At 42.4% G+C, this 14063-nt stretch overlaps 1 protein-coding gene across 1 annotated transcript in view; it reads left to right on the plus strand.

Annotated features, from left to right (window-relative positions):
* LOC146205979 (low-density lipoprotein receptor-related protein-like) overlaps positions 1-13813 on the plus strand; it is a 58243-nt gene extending 44430 nt beyond the window's left edge. The window contains exons 20-21 of the mRNA XM_084590634.1: positions 422-615; positions 11052-13813. Of these exons, the coding sequence (XP_084446760.1) occupies positions 422-615; positions 11052-11189 (332 nt within the window). The 3' untranslated portion in view covers positions 11190-13813. The remainder of the gene's footprint in view (positions 1-421; positions 616-11051) is intronic.
* Positions 13814-14063: the final 250 nt, after the last annotated feature.

Here is a 14063-nt window from a genome sequence, read left to right on the forward strand (position 1 = left end):
GCACCCCGAGCATGATACTGTACTAGTTTCCCCAGTCTCTGTTCTATTCAGTATGCATGAATTTATAAAGTCTTTCTTGATGTCTCGAATCCAACTGCTGTGGCCGTAAATGCAACTTCGTTGGTTTGTCTGATTGTAATAAAGAAATTAAATTTTCAGGCATTTAGTTTGTGCACCCCTTAAAACAGAATGGATTTTATTGCATATTTGTTCTCTCTTAGTTTTAGTCTTAAAAGAAAATTCATGTGGATTTTAATTTTTTTAATTTTGTAACACACAAATTGGTAAATTTTGCTTAAGGTATGTGGTCTAGCATGTGCAAAAGTTGTTGGGAGTGTTAAATGTTGGGGCCAAAAAACCATCTTTGAGTGGGTTTCTTTGCACCTGATCTTCTGATAAATCGTCCGTTTCTCATTCACAGCTGATGTGAAGATAATAGTGATTCCAGTGGCAGTACTACTGTCTGCATTCCTGCTGATGCTGGTGGTTGCTTGGGTGAAAAGGAGGCGTGCTTGGCAGTCCACTGCAGTCTCCCTCTCTTCTGAAGAGGCCAATCCAGCTTTAGCGGCACGTATGATTGATAACCAGTATGAGACTTCCTTCTCAGATAATGTGGTGAGTTCTTTTTTATTATTATTTTCTTCAGTGCGTGGCGTGGTTTGTTGGAAAATTACTGTGCAAAGTTTTAAAATGCCATCATAATGCTTCCTGCACTGTCTGTTAGTGCTCCCTGTCACAAAACTGCTCTGGAGCTTCATACTTTGAACTTTGATTGTAATAGTACTGTGGCACTATTAGTTTTCACTTGCATATTTTGCCATCCTCTCAGAGTGACACAATAAGAAGGTGTTTCTGTTGCTGCAAGAAAAATTTTAGATTGCATTGAGAATTCAGATTTAGGGTCAGAAGGACACTGACAAAGCTAAAAAGAACAGAGGAATTATTTACTCCTCCTATGAACAGTGCAGGCGAAGGATGGTCTCAAAAATTCATCAAATATGGTAATTTTCTGAAGTTCTGGATGTGTATTGAAGGTGACACACGGTAGAGCGTGCTTCTTTGTCTAATCTTGCTGTGAAGGCCTGTTCTGGCAGAAAATGGCATTCCAATCAAAATTTTAAAACTGCCTTATCACTTTTTTTTGCCAGGTGTTGTAGTACTACTAGTTAACTTGCTGAGCATTGGGCTGTTTTCATGCGAAGAATGCAAGGTGGAAGTCTGACGCGATAAAATTGGGGGAAAACCTCGTATTGTACGCAACTTTTTATGGTACTTCACTAGAGTGTAAGCTCTTCGAGGAGTTCTTCTGTTTAAGTATTGTGCAAGGGCCCTGCAATCTGTCCCGGCACCATCTGGCGTTTACAAAACTATGATTCGAACTGTTGGCACAGCTTAGTCATTTTAATGTTCGGTGTGTTCACATGGCTGCAACCATGCTTTTGTAGAACGAAAACCAGTGTTTCACAAAAGAGGCTACTGAATTGCACTTATTTCTAAGGGTTGCCTGCACACATGTGGAAACCATGCACATAGCCTTACAGTGTAAAAGTGCTTTACATCTGTTTTTTTCTGTGCATGCTGGGCAGAGCTGGAATGGTGAGTTCAGCACAGTCCATTTCATAGCTAATCTCTGCTGTGTGTGAAGGTGTCGGCATGCACTTTATTCCTTTTTTTTTTTTTTCTTTATGCAGTCGACTATGGTTGTCCTCTGTTAATTGAACCTGTATAAAACAAAAGGATATTTGGAGTTATTTTGTTTTCTCTAAACTTTTGCACCAGGGTCATTTCATGCAAAACGTCCCAAGCCCCAAAAGCGGCCATCACCAATTCTCTCTCTAAAAAATTGAGGTAATTATCGATCATGTAAACACTGTTTTGGTAAAGTACAGTAGAACTTCGGTGATACGAATTTCACGGGGTCGCGAAAAATTCGTATCATAAAACGAAAAACATTAAGTTCTCAGAAGCATGGGAAAGGCAGTCGCGCAGATCTGTTTACGTCCGGGAAGGTTGGTATGGTCTCGCTGTCACAGCTCGCCACTCACGGCGCACACAGCTCGGCAGGCGACGTGAGGGTTGCCTGCCTCCGGGGACCTCTCACGGCGCGTACAGCACGACAAGAGGTCAGTAGCGATGACCCGGCCCCACGGTGCTGCAGACTGCTCACGATGCGTACAACGCGACTGGCATTCACGAAGTCTATGATGTGCAGCCTGTACGCGCCTGCCGCCTACTACTAAAGAATGCGTGCTGCTGCAAACTTTCCACGGCGTGAAAAACGATAGCGATGCCGGCGATGTAGGGCCCGCCCAGCCGCCTCCGCACAGTTCTCGTGGTGGGTACAACATGACAGGAGATCGCGACATGCGGGCCGCGTGGCACCACAAACTGCTCGCAGTCAGATCGCAATCGCGGAGGCAGCGATATGTGGTCCGTGCGCGCCTGCTGCATACGCCGCCGCCAACTGCTGCGGTTGCGATGTGAGTGGTTTGTGGGCCACGCACTGCTGAAAACTTATCGTGGAGTGAGCCCGAGAGACAATCACGATATCGGCGAGGTGCGGGCCATGCGTCACCACAAACTGCTCATGATGCGAACATACAGCGCTGCTGGCGATCGCGGAATCAACAATGTGCAGGCAGTGTGTAATGCTCAAGGTTGCAGTCACAGTTTGCGCGTTCGTTGCATCCGTAGTAGCACGGGGCAGTGTTGAGAACATCCAAAATGTTCCATATTGTACACAATGTACTTCGGCTGTGGAATCCGCCTTTTTCACAAGGCCGCTCTGGGCATGCGCGCCTCTCCCCTGGTTGGAAATGAACCACCCACCCCCGCTACACATGCGCAGTTCTAGGCCTCCGCGATCGGCCCAGCCGTAGCTTTTCTCGGAGGTCATGTGCAGTTAATATTGGTGACAGGCGTTTGCAACAGATGGCGGTAGCTGTCAAGAACACACATTGCCATTTCGCAGCCGGCTGCATCTCCCAAGGGCGTTTTCGACCAGTAGCAGACAAATTTTCAACCACTCCCAGAGGGCGGCACATTTTGTGAAAAAGGCGGATTTTGCAAATTCGTATCAACTGGGTTCTTATCACCGAAATTTTACTGTAATTTGGCGGAAAAAAATTTGTTTTCACGTAAGAGACTTTTGAAGTTATCGCGAACACTCAAAACCTGCTTGAAGTTAAATATCTTTAAATCAAGTGCAAAAGCAGATACAATAACAAATTCTATTTTATATTATCGCATATGTGTTGTTCTTCAATGTAACTTCATAACTGCCTCCATGTAATGCTTTTCTGCGTTTTCTTGGTTCAGTAAAGAAGCAAAAAATTGTGTGTTTTCAGTATTTATTTTAATTAAAATTCACATTTCAGTCACAATAAATTTTACATCGTTGACCGGTTGGTAGAGTTGATGCCAAAAATAATTGAAATTTCTTTAAGAAGTACTTTTCGGGAAAATCAGTCCCAAAGTTGGTAAAAAGTGATACTTTTGTTAAATTGAGAGTTAAATTAAGCATAAAGGCCCTCGATATAAAAATATGTGACATAGCTCATTAAACAGTCAAGCTTCTCAGCTTACAATCCAGAAGTTTTTGCTCTGGTAAATTTTGTCTGATTCGAGAAAGAAATTTCTGAAGTTCACAATCCGTGTCACTGCTCGGCACTGCTGAACTTTGTTTCACTGCATGAAACCTACACACCGCAGCTCAGTTTCGGAGTTCCTATAAACTGTCGGTCCAATATGTGTGGGTGAATGACATTTTCTGAGCAGAAATAGCAGCAAATCACAATCTACGCTATTACGTTTTTACACCGCAATAGCATTTTAATAATATAATTTGTGGGAAGAAAGCAAACCATGAATAATTTGACGTCTTCGTCTAGACGGGAGAATCATCAGACGCCAGATATATTCTGCATGGCGCTTATTCATTGTTTCATGCACAAAACAGCTTAGCTTGTTACGAGCCAGGCAAGAGCCTGATCCTCACCAATATGCACCAACCATAGCACATTCTTTTCAAAGCGAATTGTGCACACGCCGTGCTCCATCAATGAGCAGCGTCAGCATTAGTCTATCGCGCATATCCTCACTCTAAGCATGCTTGCCAGCTTGAAGCAGTTTTTGCAACTCATCACGAAATAAAAAACTTGAATATTTAACAGATGAGGAGATGAGAAAAGAAAAAAATTAGCTATGGTTTAAGTAGGGTTAAGCCTAATGGTGTAGCGAAAGCTACGGCCCCCTGGCTACTCTAAGGCTCAGCTTATAGTGGAGTTATCTGTCTTCTTCTCCTTCTTTCTCTTCTTCTACAGACGGCATACGGCACACAGTGCCACGCCAACGGCTTGAAAACCTAGCGCAGTGTAGCTTTCGCTACAAAAGGCAGAAAAGACGGAAGACAAATGTAGAGAAATTTCCTGTTTGCAGTTCCATAGGCCCATTCAAGCCATCATTTCACTGTGCTGTAAGACGGGAGAAAAGAAATTACCACATGTTTCTTTGACTAATTGTCACACAATAGGCGTCACATTGATGCTTTCTTCACATTGCTGACCACGCCGAGGCCTAGACTGAGTGTCAGACTCTGGAAAGTGTGTTGTTAAAGATTGATTTTTGTTGGTATCAACTGGGTGAGACAGTGTTGGCTTGGGAAAGAGCAAAAGTAAACATGTGTCCCAAGAAAAGGTCGGCGCCACACATGTGTTATGCAGAAAAACACAGCTCTGAAGTGCCGACCAGGGACACTGGTTGTGAGCTTCAAAAATATATTTCTCGCATAAGACAAAATTTACTCAAGCAAAAAACTGTGGATTGCAGGCTGAGAAGTGTATGTGTTTAATAAGCTACCTCACATATTTTTATCGCGAGGGCCTTTATGTTTAATTTAGGTATCAATCTATGAAAAGCATCACTTTTTGCAAACTTTTGCACTGATTTTCCTAAAGAGCACCTTTTAAAGAAAGCTTAAATTATTTTTAGCATAAACTTTACCAACAGATGAATGGTCAAAAAATTTATTAAAGACGTTTATGATCAAAAATACTGAAAATGCACAAATTTCGGCTTCTTTATTGAACCAAGAAAAGGTTTATATGGGGGCACTAATGAAGTTAAATGAATGAAATCCATCTGCGATAATATAAAATAGAACTGGGTGTTTTGTCTGCTTTTGCACTTGAGTATATTTGAATGCAAGCATCTTTTGCATCTTCGCGAAAACTTTGAAAGTTGCTTACATGAGGAAACAATTTTTTTTTTTTTTTACAAAAATAATTTGACAAAACAGTATTCACACAATCAACAATTGCCCCAATTGTTTTGGACAGAATCGGTGATTGTCGCTTTTGGGGCCTGGGACGTTTCTTGTGAAATGACCCACCAGTATAGGCGAAGGCTTTTTTTGTTTGTTGGTTTCAAAGAGATTACAGTAATACTTAGTTAGGTGCGCCATTTGTGAAAGCCACTTCAGCAGTTGCTGCTGCACTTGTGTCAAGGGTTTGCAGATGCACGGCCATTCATGTTTTGATTAGAGGGGTGTAAAATGTGGGAAATTTCAAGTACAAGTCGAAAATGTTTGTTATATTCGGTTCATATCCTAACAACTGATATTCGGAATTTTTTTAGATACATACTTCGAGAATTGCCGAATACACCGAAAATCGTCGATTTCTCTGCAGTTTTACCACAGTGCTTGGCCACTTTAACTGCACAGTGAAGCATCCTCAAAACTAAACGGGATCATTTTGGGAAGAGGGATTTTCCCGCTTGTAGAGGGCCTTCCCAACTGTATACGCTGAGCAAAGCACTTCACAAAACCAGGGAAAGAAACCCTGTTCTCACTATGGTTTCATCTCAGATGCAGACAACCATCCTGCAGGCGTTCATCAGATAAATATGCTTTGATGTAAACAGTTTTCGGCTGTTTCTCAGGTCCATTTGAGGTTTCGGCTAATTCAGAAATTTTTTGTGGTCTCGTAAAGGCTGTATTAATGAGAATTTACTGAATTCAGCAGTGATATGACAGCTCCACTCAGTTTAATGCAGGTCCTTCCTGTACAAAAAAAAATGGTGTGCGGAGTCCTGTATAAAACATATACTGGAGTTTTTTGGTAGGGTATACACTTCTGTGAAATTTTTTTTATATTAACAAATGCCACATGAATTCTGAAATAAACAAGATGAATGTTTGCAATTTTTTAAAATTCCTCTTTTTTTTTTTTACTGATCTGAGATTTTTTTGTTTGAAGGCATTTTTTTCAATATTTGTATTAGATTCGTATTCGAAAATTTCAATATTCCCACATCCCTGTTTTTATTGCTTTGCTCCATATGTGAGTGCGGTAAACCTTGGCAGAGACTGTGATGTCACCTTTCACAAAGTCACCCGATAGTATGCGGGATCAACCCCCTAGAGGGCTAGGACAAGCCAGGCTTGTCATAAGCAGACTGTCGTTTTTGGCTCATGATGAGTCTAGCTCTTCGGTTAAGGTTAAGATGAGTAGGCCTCATCTAAAGCATTTTTTCTGATTGTAGCGAGACAGCATCATGGAAGGGCTGAATGTTTTTTCTGGGCCTGAACAGAGGAATTCAAGAAGCGTAGCTTTTTGGGCCAGTTGATGCATACTTGAAGGTAAAAACGTGTTCACCCTTGTGTCCTTGTGCACTCTTCCTTGTTAACGCGTCCTCTTTTTGCTGGTTTCCACCACCAACTGAACAGAGGAGCTTGTTGCTACACAACAGAAAATGGCAGAGCGTGAGAATGGTGATGCGACCGACTCAAGCGACACTGAAGAGTATAATTTGTTTTGTTGCTCAAGCAAGGACGACCATAGCAAAGGACCCCATTTGTTAGCAGCAAAACAAAAGGTGAAAGATAAAAAGCAAGAATCAATATGGCACTGTAAAATGCTGCTTGTACAAGGAAATGTGCACCTGGTGCAAGGAAGCATTGCATGCAGTTCCGTGCTTTGAGCAACTGGCACTCTTGCAAAAGCCTTGAATAGAAAGATTCGAGGGGCACTGTCAGCTTGACAAATGTTTCATAATGTTTATAGTTATTGTTTTGGAAGCTCTTTCTGTTTGCTGTCTTAGGTACCTTGAAATAGGCATATTTCTACAGAACACAGACAGGCTTATAAATATCGCTACATGGACGAAAAACATTTCTTATGGTGCTTTTATTTTACGCCAAGCAAGATACCATTCCCTGAATAAAAAAATAACCATTTTTGTGCTACTTTAGAAAAAAGGTGTCCATTAGAGGGTTAATATGGAAGATGGAGTTGTATCAATTATTTATGGCAGCTCCCTCCTCTCCCGTGTGTCTGCTACCCTCTGCACTAGTCCAGGGCAAAAGGGCAGTCACTGACCGCTCTGTAGCTAGCCAGCCTGTCGCAGTTGCACAATATTTCGAATGGCTGTAAAGGTTTCCTTATGCACTTCCATTGTGGTTCTACCGCTGCTCCCAAAATTTACTAGTGCCTGCCTCCAGAGCAAAAGTGAGCTCGCAACCAAACAAAATTTCTTTTTGCAGCACGCCCTGCAAGCAGATGGGCATATGTATAGCTTGGGTGCGTGTAGGTCACCCAGATGTTCAGTTTGACGCTTTTGGTGTTCACATCATCAGCAGCCCAGATGAAGGAGAGCACTTCTTCCACAGGCCCGTGCTCTGTTTTAATTTGGGGGCACAAGTGCGCTTGTCAAGTGCCATTCAGCGCTTTGTGCGGTGAAGCCTCACAAGCAACGCAGGCTGCTAAGCAGCCTGCGTTGCTTGTGAGGGGGGACCCTGCTCTTAAGACAATATTTTTTATTTACTGGTAGACCTTGATGAAAGTTGCACCATTTATGCAGCTTTTTGTGCTGATTTCAAATATGCACATTAATTTTATGTAAGCCATTTAGTTCTGAAGATATTGAGCACTTTATGTTCTTTGTTTGGAGGTGAGCTGTCAGTAAAACTACGGGAGCTATAATAAAAACTGACGTATCAAATAAATTTAGAACACACAGAATGCAAAAATCAAGATTGAATGTCCTAGTTCCATTTTAACCAAAGTTACACCTTGTCAAAGTTCAGAGACCAAAAAGCCACCTTGACACCCCAGAAAACATGAAATTTTTAAAAACTTTCCTCATTAAATACCACAAATTCATTTATATTTTTGCACTGTACATGAGTTTACCTTTCTGGTGCGAAAAGAATTATAGCAATATCATGAGTAGAACCAGAGATATCGCACCTCCAAACATGTACCGTCCTCAATATTTTGATTTTGCGAAATTGAGGAAAAACGTGTTGATAAATTTTTGAAGCACCAAAGCTAACAGTAACTCATTAAAGTTGGTTCTGACTAGCTCCTGATGCCAATGCATCATTTCCCATCGATATAATTCACCCGCAAAGAATGAAATTTCTGGCGAACGGAACGCACGGTCGGAAGGCCGCCACCAAGACGAGTGCGTTTGCATCGTGACCTCCGCAAAAGTTGGTGCCAAGTTCTGGCGCGCGATCGCCATTCTCACGTTCATGCTGCAAACGCAGTTGGCCTGCAACTAGTGATAAGCGACCGTTGCTCGTCTTGCACCGCGTAGCATTCAGACGAAAGTTTATTTCGACAAGATTTGGGATTCCGCGCAATCTTCTCTATGTTCCGCGTGTCGCGGGACGCTGCTTCGCGACTGCCGCTGCGGCTGGTCGCGGCACTGCCTCACAGTCACAGGGCGATCTATCCCGGCGTTGAAAGCTGCACTTGCTTATCTGCACCCTCACGCCCTTACGGTTCCGTAAGCGGCAGATCGTGCCGCTCCTCGCTATCGCACTGAGCACGACAGGCTATGCTACGCCGTTATCAGGCCATCGCGGACTCGACTCGGAGCGTCGGCGCTTCGTCATTGATTGCAGATAGCCAGATGCGGCGATGCAGCGTCCCCGGCGCGCTTATCTCCTTTCGCTACTTTACGATGAGGGAACGGCGCTAGGCCGACTAGGCCTAAAGGAGAGACCTTTTCAAAATGGCGCCGGACCGCGAGCAGTCGACGCCGCCAGCCAACCAAAGCTCGCCTTTTGCTCACGTGCGGTGGGAGTCCAATAGCAGGGCGTGTTTCACACAATTTTATTCCTTTGTTTTCCGCTTCGGTGGGCTCGCTCATGGTCACCAACCGGGATATAGGAATGGCCCGAATCGCGATCTTTCGAACGACACCAAGATTATGCCCGCGGATCGCGTATTTCTCGAACTGCGGGAGATCGAAATTCGGCGCGATTTAACCTCAGTTTAAAGGGCCACACGCGCAGATTCTCGTCTTTGGAACGCTGTAACACGCAAATTAGGCGATATTTTTCAACGAAACTTCGGAGATATATGCGGAAAGATCTCAGAATCGCGAAAACGAGAAGATTGAAAATCCGATTTTCTGACCGATTTTCGGCTGCAAAGACCCGGGTCCCCCCTTAAGGGGCACTGCCGTTGCCATGTCGTACCGTAAAGCATGCCGGCAGGTGCATGCCATTTTCAAGCCTCTGCTTTGATGCGCCCGACACTGTTGACCCCCCTCTCGATGAAGATGAGGACAAAGGAAGTGATGGTTGGCAGTGGGGGGTGTTGCGCATCCCAACTACACTGGGTACCACTCACCTTCGTGACGCCATTGTTCTACCCATTAATTGTCAATGAAAGCATGCGGTCAGCCATGATCACGGCACAGGCTTTTATAGCATATCATTCACTTCAAACGGCATTTGCTGCTATCACGTGTTCCAATGATTTCGAGTGGTGGACGGCGCCCGCCCCAATCGCGGCATAATAAAGCGATGAAAACCAGGATTGCATTACCGAACAAGCCTCAAAGCCGCTGGTACGCTGCCAAAGCTCCCACCCTTCCCAGCCTCCATCGCTAAGCCCAATGACAAAAGATAAACACACCTGATGTTATTGCTGCACAGCATATGACGCGCTGCCAAGAAATGCGCTGTGAATTGCGATGGCGTAAAATGGAATGAAGCACTATAACTTTTTTTTTTTTCCCCATATTCTCAGCGGGGAAAGTGATTATAAGTGGGGTGCAAGTGGGTTCGTTGCGTGAGTAAATAGAGCAAATCTAGCGCAGTGCAAATGGTCATCATTTTTTTTAGAAGCCGCTCGGTAGTTCAAACATCGGATAATTTTAACTTTTACCCAGCTCTGTTGAATTCGAATTAACAAGCTTTTACTGTACTGCATTTTGCAGTGTTCCTTTGTATATCAAAAATGCCATCGCCCCTGCTCTCCATCTACTGTCTCAAACATGTAGTGTTACTGAGCCCTGCATTATGTAGGACTGAAGGAACTGATAAATACCATACCATCTTCATTTACCATAGATTATTCTCCTAAGCATGAAATTAAGAAGTGTGTTTGCCATTATGTAGTTTGGAGTTGAAAGGTGCTGCCTTGTACTGATTATGAACGATGGAATCATATATATATATATATAGAACCAGGACTGATATTAAGTGAAGAATGAAATTTTAATTTGTCACTAAAAGTTGCATAAAACCAACGAAGCAAAATTTGACAATGAACTGCAGTATTATTGGCACATCTCACCACACGACCACCTGCGTCAAAAGCTAGGTTTCTACGTGCATCAATATTTCTTTTTTCCAAGTGTGTTATTAGCATGTCTTCACTTTGAAAAGTACAATAGTAGAACAACTCCTGTAGCATAGCGGCGTTTGTGTATGTGTTCCTGTACACAAGTGTACTAAAAAAAATGGGGAGCCTTAATACAAGTATTTGTCGATGTGTATGTGCTCCTGTACACAAGTGTACTAAAAAAAATGGGGAGCCTTAATACAAGTATTTGTCGATCCCTTCAGTATATATGTGCAGATACGTACAAAAAAGCCTCAATTAGGATTTAATATCCTGGCATTTCTGCTGCAGGGCAGGCAGTGTTACCATCTGCCCTTGCGAAAATGGCTTTTTTTTTTTTCCTCCACACCGGCAAACAAAGAACCTCTGCCATCGCTGCAGCCTTGCTTTTGTTTTGTTTCCTTGCAGTTGTTGATGGGGATTAACCTGGCATTTGAAGACATGGAGTCAGATCCTGGAAACAGCAACACACTCAATGGCCTTGAATCATTGCCCACAAAGCCCTTGAAAACTGTTCTGACGCGTTCCTGGCTACATTCAGTGTGATCATCATTCAGTGTGTTGTGCTGCAGCACCAGCGTGTCTCGTAGCAGCCTCTGGACTGCCAGTCTACAAGTCTGAATGGCTGCCCTATGCTTGGATTATCCTTGTTTAGTTTTACATTGATTTGTCATTTTGTTCCTTTTACAATTATGACTGACGCAGTCATATACAAACAAGGTACTTTTAAAAGCAGCAGTGTTTAAATATTTTATTTTTTTAAGCTTGGTGAGGGCAAGGGTTTCTTGCTTGAAATGAGCAGTTGAGCATTTTTTCTTGTTTCTATGGCCTCAAAAAGTACTGAATCCAGGAAAGTCTGCAGCATGATATTTGTGTTTTGTAGCTAAAAGTTGGCAGTTCTGGAAAAAATCTAGAACAGCCAAAGAGCACGATTTCAGATAAACTCAGCATTTTTTCAGGCAAAAGAAAAAGAACAGGTACAAACCTGGCTTACTGTGTAAAAGCAGAGCGATATAATGGAACAAAATTCAGCACCCATCTCCTTTTACCACCGGTTAAATTTTGTTGTGCATTTTTTTTTTTTTAATTCTACATGTGGCAAACAGCGATACCTGGAATCATTACAACGAGCTCTATAGTGGTTTTGTACTAGCCAAGATGGGGATAAGAAAGAGTTAGTGCTGATTCGATCAGAACAAACATGCATGCATTGTTGTTACTTCTCTTCTGCTTTTTGACGATGGCTGTCTTGAATGGGGCAAGATGGTGTTTGTAAACTTGATTTTTATGTTGCTATACAGTGCCTCCAACATATGTCATGCAGTGAGCATGTGTGACCACCACAGAAAAAATTCAGACTGGCAGTAGCAGATGCTGTGCACAGTATTTTAAAGCATTCAGCGTATGTGTAATAGCGGTCATTACGAACTCCATAAATAATTTGTAGATGAGATTATAGAAGGCATTTAATACCAACTGTGAACTGTGCCATGTTGCTCTCTGAGCAGTAAATTAATGTAAAGCACCATAAGGAATAGCAGGTTAGGTACACAAAACTGTGCATAATTCTGCATGTGATTGATGCTGCTGGCACCAGAACTCTTCACCAGCAGGAATGCATCGTGTAGCAGTTGCAGTGGACAATGATGCAAAATTGGCTACCCAAGCATTGAAACATTAGCAAACAAGTCATGGCATTGGCTCAGTACATGTTCTCTTTAATTGCACCGTTTTAAAAAAAAACTACTCTATTCGAAAAAGCTGCTAAGTGTACATCCAATACATTAAAAAAATACTGTGCATAGCACCTCTGTAATGTGACCATTTCCAAAACTTCTGCAATAGTACATAATGAAAGTACGAACTATGCACGCATAGTTCATTACTATGAGGCTAGCTCTAGTTAAGTGCTCTTTATTTTTTCATCTGCACTTTTTGTCAGCACTATGTTTTAACTATAATTTGCCTTCATGCCCAGCAGAACTGCTTCATCAACCCCGGTTCCTGAAAGAAATTAGCAGTAGTAATTTCTGATAATTTCTGTGGTGCTTGCATTTGGCCATGCCAGCAAGTAATAATCTCTTTTGTGTATAGCTTTCACGGAAGATGTAACTGTAGTTGGAGGTACTTGTAAACTCGTGCACATGCAGGAATGGTGTTCATGGATATTTATGCATAAAGTCATTGATGTGCAATGTATACTTTTTGACAGCAATTTTTTTTTTTTAATTCTTTATATTTATGAAGTTCTTCCAGAAGCCTGCTACAAAGAAGACGAGGAAAACAACTAGAATAGTAATGTGCATTGGACTGCCTAGACCCTTGCTCTCACAGAACAGTATTTAAGCATGGCATAGAAAAGTTCTAAATGCAAGCATCCTATCGCACGCAGAAGGTGGCGTTTGCATGCAAGATGTCACGCTGTAGAAAGCAGGGCTATTTTGAAAATTGCTCAGGAATATAAATTTCTATTGCATGTAAGCCATACATAGCCTTTATTTAGAAACTAAGCTACCAATGTTTACAGTTGTCTTCTGATAAGTGCATAGATGAGCTGTGAAGTGGAGGTAGTACTTAATTTCCTCACTGAATGCGTCACTGCTGGTGTAGCCTACCCTCCTACTGGTAGTTTTTTTTTTTTTAAGGTGCAACCAACCGTGGCAGTGCATTATAGTACATTTGTAATGGAAGGCAAATTGTATAGTCTTGCAGAGCCCCCACAAATTGTCACTATACCTGTGAAGTATTGGAATGGCAGGTGCAGTACTAAAATTTGTTCTTGCCAGTTTCACAATAGCAGCCGTGTATTTTGATTATCGGTTAGCGCTAATAGTTGTTGCCCTTAAAGAAAGAACTGTGCCAAAACCAGTGTGACACATTTAGTTTCAATTTGCTGATGTTTCTTTACCAGTGACAACTAAGGGCATTATTTGTGGCATGAAGAGTCTTTGTACTAGACAGTGTTCACTTGCCTGTTGTACCAGTCAAACCTCTTGGGCCATTTTGGGGCAAATCAAGTCCTGACAAATGCGAACACTCATTCTAAGAAAGAATAGTGGATTTTGTGCTTTTGTCAGGCCTTGACAACTTGCATTTTTGAGCTTTCATTTTTGTAGATCTGTTGTATACACAATGTCGTATTATAGTACCTTGTTTTATCCCTGCCACTGCCGATCCAACTTTCATAATGTTGCAGGGATGTGCAAACGAGAGTTTTAGGTTTTTCTTTTTGGTCACTGCCAGACTGGCAGCTGTCTGAACTAGCTTGTTGTGTATTTCAAATTATTTCCACAGAATATACATACTCTGCAAAAAAACTTTGTTTCAGTCTTTATTCAACTGGCATACCTGCAGTGTTGCCCTTGATTTTAGCACTGTCAATCAGCCCAAGGGCATAGAGCGCCACAAGTGCAGCTGCCT

Source organism: Amblyomma maculatum, chromosome 1 (assembly GCF_055883805.1).
Source record: "Amblyomma maculatum isolate TAMU_Amacu chromosome 1, ASM5588380v1, whole genome shotgun sequence".
Taxonomy (NCBI): Eukaryota; Metazoa; Arthropoda; class Arachnida; order Ixodida; family Ixodidae; genus Amblyomma; species Amblyomma maculatum.